The sequence below is a fragment of the Ahaetulla prasina genome, chromosome 3 (genome assembly GCF_028640845.1).
Source record: "Ahaetulla prasina isolate Xishuangbanna chromosome 3, ASM2864084v1, whole genome shotgun sequence".
In the NCBI taxonomy this organism is placed as follows: Eukaryota; Metazoa; Chordata; class Lepidosauria; order Squamata; family Colubridae; genus Ahaetulla; species Ahaetulla prasina.
In genome coordinates, this window is record NC_080541.1 from 114,335,059 (window position 1) to 114,350,012 (window position 14,954).

The 14,954-nt window shown below is 36.4% G+C and overlaps 1 protein-coding gene across 6 annotated transcripts in view; it reads right to left on the reverse strand.

The window, feature by feature from the left end:
• The window catches only part of LOC131194855 (4-trimethylaminobutyraldehyde dehydrogenase), a 175,372-nt gene that overhangs the window by 61,785 nt on the left and 98,633 nt on the right, over positions 1-14,954 (reverse strand). For 5 of the 6 annotated variants that reach the window (XR_009154335.1, XM_058176388.1, XM_058176387.1 and 2 more), the window contains one exon: positions 12,827-12,914. Coding sequence is in view for 5 of the 6 variants with exons in the window: in XM_058176388.1 (XP_058032371.1) it covers positions 12,827-12,914 (88 nt within the window). In the remaining variant the exon portion in view is untranslated. Of the gene's footprint in view, positions 1-6,772; positions 7,237-12,826; positions 12,915-14,954 lie in introns of those variants that run through there. The other variant, XM_058176392.1, reaches the window with a different exon arrangement.

Consider the following 14,954-nt stretch of genomic DNA (forward strand, 5'->3'; position numbering starts at 1 on the left):
AAGCCGACCTCAGCTGGAGGAAAGTGAGCCGAGAAGCTACCAGCAAAGAACTGCAACACAGCCCTGAAATGTGGAAGTTGTTGAGTTCGCGCCTCCAGGCCTGGAGGAGCTGGGAGCGCTAACCATCCCAAGGGACAGTGAAACCGACACTGACAATGATCCCCTGGTAAGTCAGCACCCGAGTCCCATGACCATCCCAGTGGAGTTAAGGGTGCCATCATTCGGCGGCCAGGGGAAGATGCTAGCCCTTTTGCACTCTGGGTGTACTAGGTGTGTAATCAGTCCAGAGGTGGTGGAGAAAATGGGACTGAGACTGAGGACAATGAAAGTGCCCATAGCGTTTTTCCAGTTGGATGGGTCTGTAGTTCACGCATCTCCCCCCACACCACCCAGCTGTAACAGACAAGCAGAGCTGGTAGCCAGCACCCCCCCCAAACCCAATCCACAATGTGTGAGAGGCATGGGCAGACGATGATACACGGCGCATTACTGTGGAACCGGTGAGCGGTTAGAAAATTTTACTACTAACAGAGATACAAAAGTGGGCAGTAGGTATAAAAAGGTTGATTACCCCTTACATAATGTCTAGTTTTTGTTCTGTATATCTCTCTTTTTGACTTTTTTTTTCCTTTTTTGGATTTCCTTTTCAACACTATATTTTTAATCTGGATTATTTTTGATCTGTGAGGGTGGTGGTTGATTTGGTTTTTCTGCATTTTTGCCTTTTAACTAATCCAACCATCAGGGAGGATTAGGTGCTTGGATTACAAATCATTATATTTGGAATACAAATTTACAAGAATGAGTGCAAAAAAATAGCTTACAATATTGCTGCATCCAACCGGCATCAACAGAAAAGACCTTGGAGATGGAGCTAAAAAAAATTATGCAAACACTTCACGATGATTTGAAACAAGATATAAAAGAAATGAAAGATATGATGGAGAAACATGAAGGGAGGATTCAAAAAGTAGAAGAAAAGACAGAAGAGACCGGGGAAACAAGTTGAAGAATTGGGAGGAAAATTTGTGCTAAATGATAAAATTCAAAATTCACAAGAAAAAACAATACCGCTTTTAGAATAACGCTTTTTAGACAAGGCTGATTTTTATTTAAGATTTCAAAATATTGAGGAGGAGAAAGGAGAAAATCTCCTTGAGGTGATAGCTGAGATCTTGATAGAAGCTCTGGATCAACCCAAAGAGAAGATTTTAAATGAAATTGATGAAGCTTTTAGAGTACGTACAAGGTATGCGATGAGAAATAAACTACCAGAAGTACATGTAAGATTCACAAAGAAAGCATTACGTGTTTGCAAGAGGTTCATATTAGAAAGCAACATGAAAAATTATTAGCACATTCAAAATTAGGAACTTTATTTACATCATTAATGCATCAAAACAAAAGAGGAATAGCCATGTACATTAAGGAAAAATTAGAACCAAAATTTCTCTTTGAAGATGGAGAAGGTAGAGCCTTGATGGTGGAAATAAAAATACATTTCAAACAAATACTCTTGATAGTGCTATATGTCCCAAATATAGCCGGTGCCGGGGCCGGTGAATAGCGCAGGCTGGTAATGCCTGTTATTAAGAACACAAAGCCTGTTATTAAGAACACAAAGCCTGCAATTACTGCAGGTTCGAGCCCGGCCCAAGGTTGACTCAGCCTTCCATCCTTTACAAGGTAGGTAAAATGAGGACCCAGATTGTTGGGGGGGCAATAAGTTGACTTTGTAAAAATATACAAATAGAATGAGACTATTGCCTTATACACTGTAAGCCGCCCTGAGTCTTCGGAGAAGGGCGGGGTATAAATGTAAACAAAAAAAAATAAAATGAAAAACAAGAAGATTTTTATAAGAGACTACACAGAAAAATATTAGAATTGGATTACGAATGTATTTGCATAATGGGAGATTTTAATGCCGTAACAGATGCAGAATTGGATTATAAAACAATAAAGATAAATAAAAAAGCAAGGAGAACACTGCCAAAATCCTTTCGTACAATGACAGAAGAGTTGAGTATTCAAGATATTTGGAGACAAAAGCATTTAAAAGAAAAACAACTTACTTTCTATTCAAATAGACAATTATCGTGGTCGAGAATAGATATGATATGGATGTCAGCAGACTTGATAGAGAATATATAAGAAGTGAATATTGGTTCAAATTTATGGGCAGACCATAGCCCAATGATGATAACATGGACAGAAGAAAAGAAGAAGATGGACGTTGCATTCACTAATATTAAAAAAAAATGATATGTGGACAAAGAATTAAAGTCTTTGAAATATATATCACTTCAAAATGTATGGGACATGATGAAGGCATATATTAGGGGACTGGCATTAACTTATACTGCAAAGAAAAATAAAAGGAAAAGACAGAAACAGACAGAATTGGAAGAAGAATACAAAAAATTAGAGAGAGAATTCTAAGAAGATAGCCATAATGACAGAGTCAAGAAAAGATAACCCTAAAAAACATGAAATAAAACTAAATGAACAAGAGTTGTTAGCAAATAAATTAAGAACATCCAGGCAGGTTTTTTTGAAATTGTAAATAAACCAGGAAGATGGTTAGCATATAAAATATAAAAAGAAAAGGAGAAGAAAATAATAAAGTATTTATTAGATAAAAAGGGGAAACTACACTATAATAATGAAGAAAAGATGAAAATAACTCAAAATTACTACGAAAAACTATATTGTCAAGAAGATATTTTGGAAAAAGAGATAATAGAAAACTCAGAGTTACCAAAAATATCGGAACAACATAAGGCATTGTTAGAAGAAAGAATAACAATGATGGAATTGACTGAAGCAATCAAAAAACAAAAAAGCGGGAAAGCACCGGGACCGGATGGCCTACCAGCCGAATTATACAAAACCTTTCAAGAAATAATGAGCATTGTAATGCTAGAGCTGTATAATGAACTCTTAGATAAAAGAAGAATGCCAAACTCATGGAGAGAGGCATATGCAACACTTATACCTAAAGAAGAAGCAGATTTACAACTGATAAAAAACTGCAAACCAATCTCACTATTTAAATGTGGATTATAAGATTTTTGCTTCAATAATGGCAAATAGATTGAAAAGACTGTTAAACGAATTTATTTATGTAGATCAAAATGACTACATTTTGATCTACATAAATTTAACCAATTTCATTTTTTTTAAAAAAATTTCCCAACACTTTATATGACCCAACATCAGTTTTTGTCCAACATAACTAAATCCACCATATATAATAAAATAACATCAATATATCTCCCACATTTAAATTACAGATTAAGACATATACACCCCAATTTAATTTCCAAATACCATCTATAAAGCATTTTATATAAGAATTTTTTTTCCTGAGTTTTATACTTATCTAATTAACTACTTACTAAAGCCGATTATAAATTATCCTTTCTACTTTTTATATCCAAAAATTTTGCTTGTGATTTACCCTTTCCCATAAAAAGAAGCTCTTTTTGTTTGAAATTGTTGCTTCTTTACTCCTTGTTCTTTACGTTTAATAATTACAATCATTCTTTGCTCTTCCCCTGCTGCTTTCAACCTTTCTTCCTTAGTCAGAGCCTCTACTTTAGATTGTATTTGCTTTGCTACCTTCTCACACAACCGTATCTGACGATTTCTAAATTCATCCACCAAAAAAGCAAACTCTTTTCTATTTCTTAAAATTTTTGAGGGAATTTCTTTTAACACTAATACCTCTTGTCCTAATATTTGAGTTTTATTTTTATAAGAAGCTTGTAAAATCTCAGTTCTAATCTTCCTAGCTGTAAAATAAATCACTACATCTCTTGGTAACTGTCTTTCTCTTGCAACCCATGAATTAACACAATAGATTTTTTCAATTTGCATTTTAAGATCTACAGGTTTCTGTCCAATCATCTCTGCAAAAATCTCTGCAAAGACATCTTTTAAATTCTCTCGCTTATTTTCTTTCAAACCTCTCACTCTCAATGCAGATTCCATCACTCTATATTGCAACAAAACTCGTTCTTCATCTGCAGTGTCTACCTTAGTCTGAAGCTCCTCTATTTTAATTTTTAAGTCCAAATTAATTTGATTAACTTCTTCAACTCTTTCATCCAGCTGATTTGTGTATTCAAGAAAACTTTTAAATGCTGCCACCGTATCTTCTTTTATTTCTTCGTCCAGAGCTTCAAGAGTATCTTTAACTTTCATTATTTTCTCTTCAATTTCCTTGAACTTTTGGTCTATAGCAAAAATTTGAGCCTTTAGAAATTCCTTCAACTCTTCCTTGTAATTTATATATTTGAGCTAACAAGGCACCAGTTTCCTTAAAAACAGCAGGCTTTAATTGCACAAAAGCCATCTTACTTAAACTTTATATTTTGCAACAAAGTCAAATCTGTTCATAAACTCCTTATTTGGGTTGGGTAAATCAATTCTGCAGTCCTTCAATTTTCTCTTTAACATTTTTTCACATAAGTATAAAATCCAGCAAGTTTAAACAGATTTAAGGGTGCTAATGATGCTAACGAGGACTTCCTTAACTTTCGTTTTCATGCCCTATTAAGCAGAGGCGCCATTTCCTTTCTTCTCAAGTACCGTTCAAAGATCGAGTTGAGGTCTGGTGCTTACATCAGCCTGTCCTCCTGCCTTTGCTCCGTCTGCTTAAAGTATATTAAGATTGATCTTCATCTTGATAGCAGAGATGGTCGCGGCATTTTGTTCTGCATTAATAAATTGATGCAGAGGATCCCGGATCCGGAGCTTTCGCCAGGCTTAAATAGGGATCTCTCACCCTTTTTGCCCCTAGAATTTTTTCTGGGGCTCTCGGGGAGCTCTACCTCCACCTGGCAGCTTACCTTTCCCTCTTCTCCCAAGGGAAAGGTTTCCAAGCCGTGAGACAGCTGATGAGCGCTGTCTGAACGACCTTAACGAGATCACAGGGCTGACGGTCCATAAGGACCGTCTTTATTGCCTGCAGCGCACCGGAAGCCTATTCTATTTCTATCCTGAGCTTGATAGCATCCTCACAGGAACAGAGGATAAATTAATCAAAAAAATGTATAACTTTTTGTTGGGGGTTGAGTTAGAAGAAGAACAAGTAAAGAAAACTATGAGAGCTTGTGCTAAAAATTTTGGATATTCAATAAGGTTCCCGTCACACATATGTGGTGCTCTAGGGGGTGGTGCTCATCTCCATTTCAAGCCGAAAAGCCAACGCTGTCCAAAGACATCTCCATAGTCATGTGGCCGGCATGACTCAATGCCAAAGGCACACAGAACGCTGTTACCTTCCCACCAAAGGTGGTCCCTATTTTTCTACTTGCATTTTTTTTTTTATTGAAAGAGTTTTAAAAAAACAAAAACATTTTCCCCCCTTTTTTCCCCCTCCCTCCCAAAAAAAAACACCAAACACCCCCCTCCCTCCCCCACCCCCCGGCTTCCCGGGTCAATCACAAGGTAAAGTTATACATAAACCAAACATAGAATAAAATTTTCCCTTCCAATCCAAATAACCACATCCAAAGCTTTTCGTCTCCCAACCCCCTCCCCATTACATAAAATAACTTTCTAATTATTCAAAGGCAATCTGATATTTCTTAATCTGATATCTGTTTTGTAGATAATCAATCCATTTTTTCCATTCAATTAAATATCTTTCCTGCGTATTGTCTTTTAAAAATGCTGAGATTTTAGCCATCTCAGCCAAATTAATAACTTTCAATATCCATTCTTCTATTGTAGGTATCTCTTCTTTCTTCCAGTATTGTCCAATCAACAGTCTTGCTGCTGTTATTAAGTTCAGAATCAATTTAGTCTCAATCCCTGTACAATCCGTTATAATTCCCAAAAGGAAAAATTGTGGCAGGAACTTTATCTTCTTCTTCAGTACATTTTGAATAATCCACCAAATTCTTATCCAAAAGACCTTAATTTTCTTGCAAGTCCACCAAATATGAAAATATGTAGCGTCATCACAATCACACCTCCAACATTTCGCTTGGATATTAGGATACATACATGATAATTTTTTGGGATCTAAGTGCCATCTATAAAACATCTTATAAAAATTTTCCCTTAAATTCTGTGCTTGTGTAAACTTAACATTTCTAACCCAAATTTTCTCCCATGTTTCCAACATTATTGGTTCCTGAATATTCTGTGCCCATTTTATCATACAATCCTTTACCAAATCCTTTTCCGAATCTATTTCAAGCAACACATTATACAATCTCTTTATATGCTCCTGGGTCTGATTTCTAATTTGCTTTATTAAATTTTCCTCCCTTTGCATTATACCAATTTTTTGATCTTCTTTCCATCTAGCACTTATTTGCCCATATTGAAACCAAGTATAATTCCTCCCTTCTTCATTTAATAGCTGTAATGATTTTAATTGCAATCTACCTCTACTTGCATTTTTTACGTGCTTTCGAACTGCTAGGTTGGCAGAAGCTGGGACAAGTAACAGGAGCTCACCTGGTTACACCGCAGCACTAGGGATTTGAACCACTGAGCTGCCAACCTTTTGATCGACAAGCTCAGCATCCTAGCCCCTGAGCCACCGCGTTCCCCCGGATATTCAATAGACCTAGACAAATGGCAACAGCTATGGGGGAGGAATTATAAATTAACAATGTCCACTGCATATAAATAAAATCAATATAAAATGTTTTATAGATGGCATATGCCACCTGAGAAACTGGTGAAAATGTTTAAAGACAAATCAGCTAAATGTTGGAAATGTCATCAGCTACCAGGATCTTATTATATGTGGTGGACATGTCCAGAAGCCAAAAACTATTGGGAGAAAATAAAAGGTTGGATAGAAGAAATAATCCAACAACATATTGATCTAAAACCGGAGTTGTTTTTATTGGGGATCCTACCAGAGAAAATTAGTAAAGATAGTATTTATGAGGAGGGCGGAGCTGATGTCGCGATGGCACGATGGCTGATCTTGTAGCTTCAAGATCACTGTCGATATCTTCCTCGCTGGACAGTCCTTTTGGGACCTCACTGTCCTGTAGAGACGGTGATTGAGAAGGGCACATCCTGACAATCCCAGGGACACTGCAAAGTCCCTGGTTGATCCAGGAGAAGCCGTTTTTTCCAGCAGAGAAGAGGCAGCTATTAAAGCTGCTGAAGTTGGGACAGCTCCGGAGCGGAAGAGAGTGAAAGAAAGTGTGCCGGTGTGGTGAGAAATTTCTTTTTTCAAAGACTATTAGAGAGAATAACCTGAGACAAAAAAGAAAGTTAAAGCTGACGATAGAAGTCAAAGGTGGAATTAAGCCTGAACTAAAAGTAGTTTTTTTCCCTGCCTTTTTAATCTATTTTTTTTTCATGTGGATGCCTACAGACAATTTTACTTGTTAATCTAGACTGGACTGGACTGAAAACTTCCGTTTTTACTTTTTAAAATTTTTAAATTCTTAGTGCCTTTTTAGAATAATTATTTTTTGGTTCTGCTTTTAGTCTAATTCTTTTTCCTTTTATTTTTTATACTTTTGTGTATTGTGTATTGGATACTAAAGGAGGGAAAGTAGAGAAAATAGCAAGCAACACTGCCATCTAGTGAATTGGAAATAGTGTTTCTTTTTCTTTTTTCTGGTGTAAGAAAGTAGCAACTATGTATATTTCAAGGACTCTGAGCATATTCCAGATAAGATAGTGGGGAAAGCATCAAAGACACTTTGTAAGATTGTTTATTCAGGTGCTTTTCTGGAAATTATCAGCAGTAGGAGTCTGAAATTGAAAAGGAGAAGATTGCAGTGACTCTGGAAAGAGAGCTGCAAATAGTATTGGAGAATTTATAAAAGGAACTTTCTCCTTTACCTCTTCAGCCTTTTTTCTTTTTCTCTTTCCTTTCGGACTGGAGATTGTGAATGTGGTTAATACTTTTTTGATTAATTGGATTAATTGGATTAAGACACATAAGAGTCTGAAGGTTTTTCTTTTTCCCCCTTGTTTATTTTTCTTGTTCTTTTTGGCTTTCCCTTTTTTTTAACTGTTACTTGGGAAAATTTTTGTTCTGCATATAAGTGAATTAAGGTATAGAACCTGAAGACAACGTTAAAATGAGTAGAAAGGCAACAACATTTGGTTCTGCTACACCAATTCCCACTTCTGGGAGACAATGATCAATACAGATGATGTTACAACAGGAAAAGGAACGAGAGAAGGAAAAGGAGGTCACACTGCAGATAATTTGGCAAGGAATTCAAAAAATACAAACAGAAGTGGAGAACATTGAACAGAAAAAATTGAGCAAAGAACAGAAAAAAACAGATGAAAAAGTGGAGTATATACAGTACACCAAATGATGAAAAAATATGAGGGTAGACTTCAAAAATTGAGGAAAAAGAAGAACAAAGAGATAAAAAATTAGAGACATTGACAGCATATTAGATGAGGTTGAATGAGATAAGAGTGGAATACTAGGATGGGAGATGGATAGATCAGAATTTTACCTTAGATTTCAAAATATAGAAGAAGAGAAGGGAGAAAATTTGGCAGAAAAAATGGTAGAAATCTTAGCAGAAGCTTTAGAAATTAGTAAGGAAAAGATTAGTAAGGAAAAGATTAATAAGGATGGCATGGATGAGATATTTCGAGTATATACAAGATATGCAACGAGAAATTAATTACCAAGAGAATTCCACATAAGATTTACCAAAAAGTCGATCAAAGTGCAAATACTTGCAAGAGACAAAACACTGAAATACAAGTATAAGGAAATTGTAGTTCTGAAGCAAATTCCGAAAAGAGTGAGAGAGATGAGAATATCATTTTTTCACTGAGTTACAGATGGCTGATACCAGAAGGCTTTTGTTGTTACATGGCAACAACAAAAATATAGAATAGATTCAATTGATAAAGCTAGAGCATTTTTTGCAGAATACTTCAGACAGAAAGAAGTGGAGACAAGAAGAGAAGTTACACTGATTGAATTACAAGAAGAAGAACTGTTAGCAATGATCGGAAAAGAAGAAGGCGCAGTGCGTGGCAATGTGGAAGGTAGAGAACAATGTGAACCAAGATCGACTAGAGCAATAAATCTTTCTTATAAAGTATGAACATGGAAGAGAAAAAATTGATAACAATAAACATAAATTCAGCTACCAAAATAAGAAAAATATTCCATAAATTAGAGAAATTAAAATTTGATATAATCTTTTACACATTAAAAAGCAATATGAACAATTATTGATACAGCCAAAGCTGGGGAGAATATTTACTTCATTGCCACAATGTAAGAAAAGAGGAGTAATTTTAGAATAGAATAGAATTTTATTGGCCAAGTGTGATTGGACACACAAGGAATTTGTCTTGGTGCATATGCTCTCAGTGTACATAAAAGAAAAGATACGTTCATCAAGGTACAACATTTACAACACAATTGATGGTCAATATATCAATATAAGTCATAAGGATTGCCAGCAACAAGTTATAGTCGTACAGTCATAAGTGGAAAGAGATTGGTGATGGGAACTATGAGACGATTAATAGTAGTGCAGATTCAGTAAATAGTCTGACAGTGTTGATGGAATTATTTTTTTAGCAGAGTGAGGCCTTCGGGAAAAAACTGTTCTTGTGTCTAGTTGTTGCAATGCACACTTTGTATATAAGAGATACAATTTCGGTGAAGTAAATATACACAGATGAAGATGGCAGAATTTAGATGGTGGAAATAATAGATAATAACACGAAAATACTCTTAATATGCTCCAAATGAAAACCAAGAAGATTTTTATAGAAAATTACACATGAAAATAGTTGACCTGGACTATTACAATATTTGTATGATGGGAGATTTTAACGGTATAGCGGACGAGAAACTAGATTATAATACACAGAAGGCAATAAAGCAAAGTAGAAAGATTCTTCCGAAATCTTTTTTTAAAATGATAGACGAAATAAACCTAAAAAAAGTATGGAGAGAAAGAAATATAGAAAATAGACAATACACTTTTTACTCAAATAGACATCTATCATGGTCTAGAATAGACATGATATGGATGACAATGGAATTGATTTCTAATATAGAAGAAATTAATATAGAAACCAATACCTGGACAGATCATAATTCTATGACGATGAAATGTAAAGGACAAAGGAGAAGATCTAGATGGACCTTAAACAACACAGTATTAAAAGATAAGGAATTTGCACAGAAAATGGAGAAGGAATTGGCTTTCTTCTTTAAAGAAAATAGAAGAGAGGATACATCAATATAAAATCTTTGGGATACAATGAAGGCTTATGCAAGAGATCTGATAATATACTATACAAGGAAAAGAAATACTAAGAAAAGACAAGCCTATAAAATACTAGAGGTTAATCATAAGGAACTTGAGAAAGAATTACAGAAATTTCCACATAAAAAGGATATTAAAACAAAAATGGAACTAATTAAACACAAAATGGGTTTAATAGAAAAAGAGGATTTAGCGCAAAAAATTAGAAGTGCAAAACAGAATTATTTTGAAGATGCCAATAAAAAAATTATCTGATTATACATGTAATTACAGCAGCAAGAATAGTTTTTGTGCAAAACTGGAAAGCAGAGAAAACACCCCTGGAAGGAGAAATTATTAGAAAAATTTTAGATTGTGCAGAAATGAATAGATTAACTTTGATGATTAAAGAAGGAGAGGATGCAGAATATTTTAAGATATGGGATAAATTTTACTATTGGTTAAAAGAAAGGTACAGATAAGTAATGAATAATTATGTAAGAAAATGATAATAATGTATTTGTGGAAAAATGATAGTAATTCAAATTGAAGTGAAGAAAGAAGAAATAAGGGAGCCAGGAAGAAAACACAGACGTCACACGGAAGGAATTGTTGATGTTTTAAATGTATGTTTGTCTATAAAATAAAAAACTTTATTAAAAAAATTAACTGACACTGAAAGAAGATGGGCAATTTTGCTGTCCAATGGGCCCTATTAACCTGGAAACATTTCAAGGGGCAAAGCCCTTTGAGGTGTGGACAGACCATAAGAACCTAGAGGCCCTAAAACACTCCGAAGTTGTCTTGGAAAACTTGGAAAACTTAAAAGGTGCAAATTAGAAAATTTTAAGGACTATAAATTTAGGGGATTTTGAGCAACAGTTCCAGGATTGTGTAAATTTTATTAATACTGGTGGGTTTGGTGTTTCTGAACAATTGGTATATTGAAATTTTAGTGGAATATTGAGCAATGATTAATGTAGCATCTCAGCACAAAATGTCTCAGCAGGAGAAAACAAATGCAGTCTATAAAGAAATAATGTTGATGTTTCAATGCATTAAGGAAGACATAACAAGGAATCATAAGAAGACAATGGAATTGATGCAAGATATGTTGAGATTAGGAAAATCCCAGTAAATGACAATAAAAAATGAACAAAAAAATCAGAAAATAGAACAGAAACCAGAAACAGCTGAGGAGATAATAGAGATAATTCCAAAAATGATACAAGCAGACAAAAAGATAGCAATAATCTCTAAGACGGAACAAATAGAATATTTTTTAAAAATTCAAAAGAGAAAAGAGAATTAAGAGAAAGATCTCCTAAAAATGTGGGAACTGCGGATGGGTGCTCTAGAGATTCAACAGCAAGAGAGAAATGTTGTGGCAGAGGAAATATTTAGATTAAATAAACATGATAAAAGGAGTTACACGATACCAGAGGAGAAGCAGGAAAGATGCGCCAAAAAGTTAATAAGAGTTGAAATTCTAAAAAGGGCAAGAGATGATGGATAGATATAGAATATTTTTTAACATGGTGGTTATTTTATTAAGTGTTAGAAAAAAGAAGTAGAAAATAGAAATTGGGAAAATAGTATTATGTATACAAATATAATAGAACATATTATAATTACTATATATACACAAATGTTAGAAGTTGAAAAATTACACTTATGTATACTTAAATGGTAATATTATTATCAGAATTGTATGTAAAGTATATTGACCCAGATAATACACTCTTTACCAAGCACTTATGGATGTTCCAATTTTATGCGGGAGAAAACCCGAATAACCAAAGACAGACAGAAAGACAGACAGATACATACATACATACATACATACATACATACATACATACATACATATATATATATATATATATATGTTTTCTGAGGTTTTCGCGGGTATGTATGTAGGTCTTTGGTTATTCGAGTTTTCTCCCGCGTAAAATTGGAAGTGTCTTGGCGACGTTTCGACGAAGTCTCTTTCGCTTCTGGGAGCAGAATGAGCAGAATGAGCAGAAGCACGAAGCTGAAGCCTGAAGATGACGAATGAGACTTTGTCGAAACGTCGCCAAGACACTTCCAATTTTACGCGAGAAAACCCGAATAACCAAAGACAGACAGAAAGACAGACAGATACATACATACATACATACATACATACATACATACATACATATATATATATGTATGTAGGTCTTGGTTATTCGAGTTTTCCCCCGCGTAAAATGGGAGGTGTCTTGGCGACGTTCCGACGAAGTCTCTTTCGCTTCTGGGAGCAGAATGAGCAGAATGAGCAGAAGCACGAAGCTGAAGCCTGAAGATGACGAATGAGACTTTGTCGAAACGTCGCCAAGACACTTCCAATTTTACGCGGGAGAAAACCCGAATAACCAAAGACCTACATACAAACACCCGCGAAAACCTCAGAAAACAAATATATATATATATATATGAATAAAACTTTTTAACACCATGTTATTATCTTGTCTTCACCCTACCCCTTTAGTCTAGTCTAGTAAAATCAAAGTTTTGCCTATGGTTAAAAAGTAGTGCCAATGGCATTAATAATATAATATCCATACCTAAGACACAAGGAGACATATAAAAGCCATTTTTCAGACCGGGATCATCTGGCACAAATGCATCCCCTCCACACAGGACTTCTGCACCCTAAAAAGTAAAACAGAAGATAATGGCAGAAAACCACAATGCATTTTACATATAATTAGCAAAACTTTGCCAACCTATGCAGGAAGGTACCAAAGCTTGAGTGTATATAATAAAACACTAGACTGGACAGAAGGTTCTTTCTCTTGGTGCAATATCACTCTTGGCAATAGAAATGAATCTTCTCCTATCACATAATGTCCTATAAGTGTTTGAAACCCAAATAGATTGGATTGACATTTCACCAATGGAAGAAACATGTGACTGACATGTTTCATTTTCTCATGTTTACTAAAATAGAATAAGCTACTTCAAAATATTTATGATCAGGATACTCAGCAGATTGCCTTCTATATTAATCTAAGTCAGTGCTTTTCAACCTTAACAAACAGTGGACTTCAACTCCCAGAATTCCCTAGCCAGCATGCTGTTTTGTACAGTGCCCAGAGCATGCTGGTTGGGGAGTTCTGGGAGTTCACCCGTCTTAAACTTACTAAAGTTTAGAGTTAAACTTGCATCCTCTTGCCAGCTGGGACCTATATAATTCCAATTGTTGCTTGCTCTTGTTTTCCTTATTGGCTATTGATAAGAGTCAACACTCTGAAGGGAAGCAATGGCTGATAGGTAAGTTGTATTGCTTACACACTTAGAAAGGGAGATAGCAATAGAAATAGATAGTTATATACAGAGGTGGCCTTCAGCCAGTTCGGACTGGTTCGAGTGAATCTGTTGTTAAATTTTTACACAGTTCAGAGAACTGGCTAATCACACCACTGGCTGCCCCCCTCCCCTCCCCTTCCCATTACTCCTTATCTCACTTCATCTGCCTTGGCCACGGCATAGCAGCTGCTGTTCTGTGGCTCCCTTACTTGCTAGCTCGCTTGCCACGATCATGTGGCCCCCGTAGCCCAGCCCACTTGCCTGCCTTTGCCCTGGCCTCCCCCACGGCCCAGCTACCTACTGAGCCTTCACCATTCTCCATTGCCTCCCATGTGGCCCAGCTACCTGCCTGCCAGGTGAGCCTATGTCAGCCTCCACTCCACTCTTCATTTACTTTTAAATGATTATATCAGTAGATAGAATGTAAAATGTTTATTTCTGTATTATAAACTTTTAGGATCATGAGGTGAATCATACCACCGTCCGGGGTAAGGGAAAGGAGCTTATTATTAGTGTCGGCTGACATAACTGGGAGGAGGGGTGATTAATGATTGAGTGTTATCAGCGCGCGCTTTCCTAACCGACACTGCATTCCTGAGTTGACTGACATCCAGAGACTTGTGGAAGAAGATTACCACGAGGGGCCGTGAAGGAGTTGGCATTGGACCAGACCAGCCTGACCTCCTGGAGGAGGAGGGACAATTGGGGGGATATGATATGTTTGCCATATTTTGTCTCAGTTCCAGCTTTGCTTGGCTGCTAACCAGACTGTAAAAGTAAAAGTACTTGTTTCCAATCCAAATGGAGTCAAGGTGAATTCTTTCCTATTTGCCGTCGGGGGTAGCCTGACATTAAGCTGGAACTGATCATCATGTCTACCAACCAGGATTGCAATCGCAATACCGGGGGGGAAGAAAACCCAAAAGTGATAGAAGGCCTGCTACCGGCTGAACTGGGGGAGGCGTCCGGAGATATTTCTTCTGTCAGTTTTAACCCTGAGCTGGAGATAATGCAGTTGGAAGAAGAGAGGAGGCAACCCGATTTCAAGGAACCTCCCTCTGGAGTAACTACAAGGAGAAAGGAGAAACTGCGCACTTTTTCCGAGTGGGCTGAGGAGCAGAAAGTCAGAGACAGCCTCCAATTGGAAGAAGCACTACGCCTATTTCGTGAAGTGAAAGTAAGGCAAGCTGCTCGCCAAAGGTATGAATCCCCTGTTCAGTCCTCCAAGGGGGGAGGGGAAGAGGAAGAAGAAGTTACAAAGAGGCCCGTTAGAGGTGATTTCCAGGGTGGTGAGACTCCTGAAGAGACGGAAACTCTCTCCCCAGAGGAAGCTGAATTGGATGGGGGCCAGGCGCCACCTGCTGACCATGCAAGGCCGCGCAG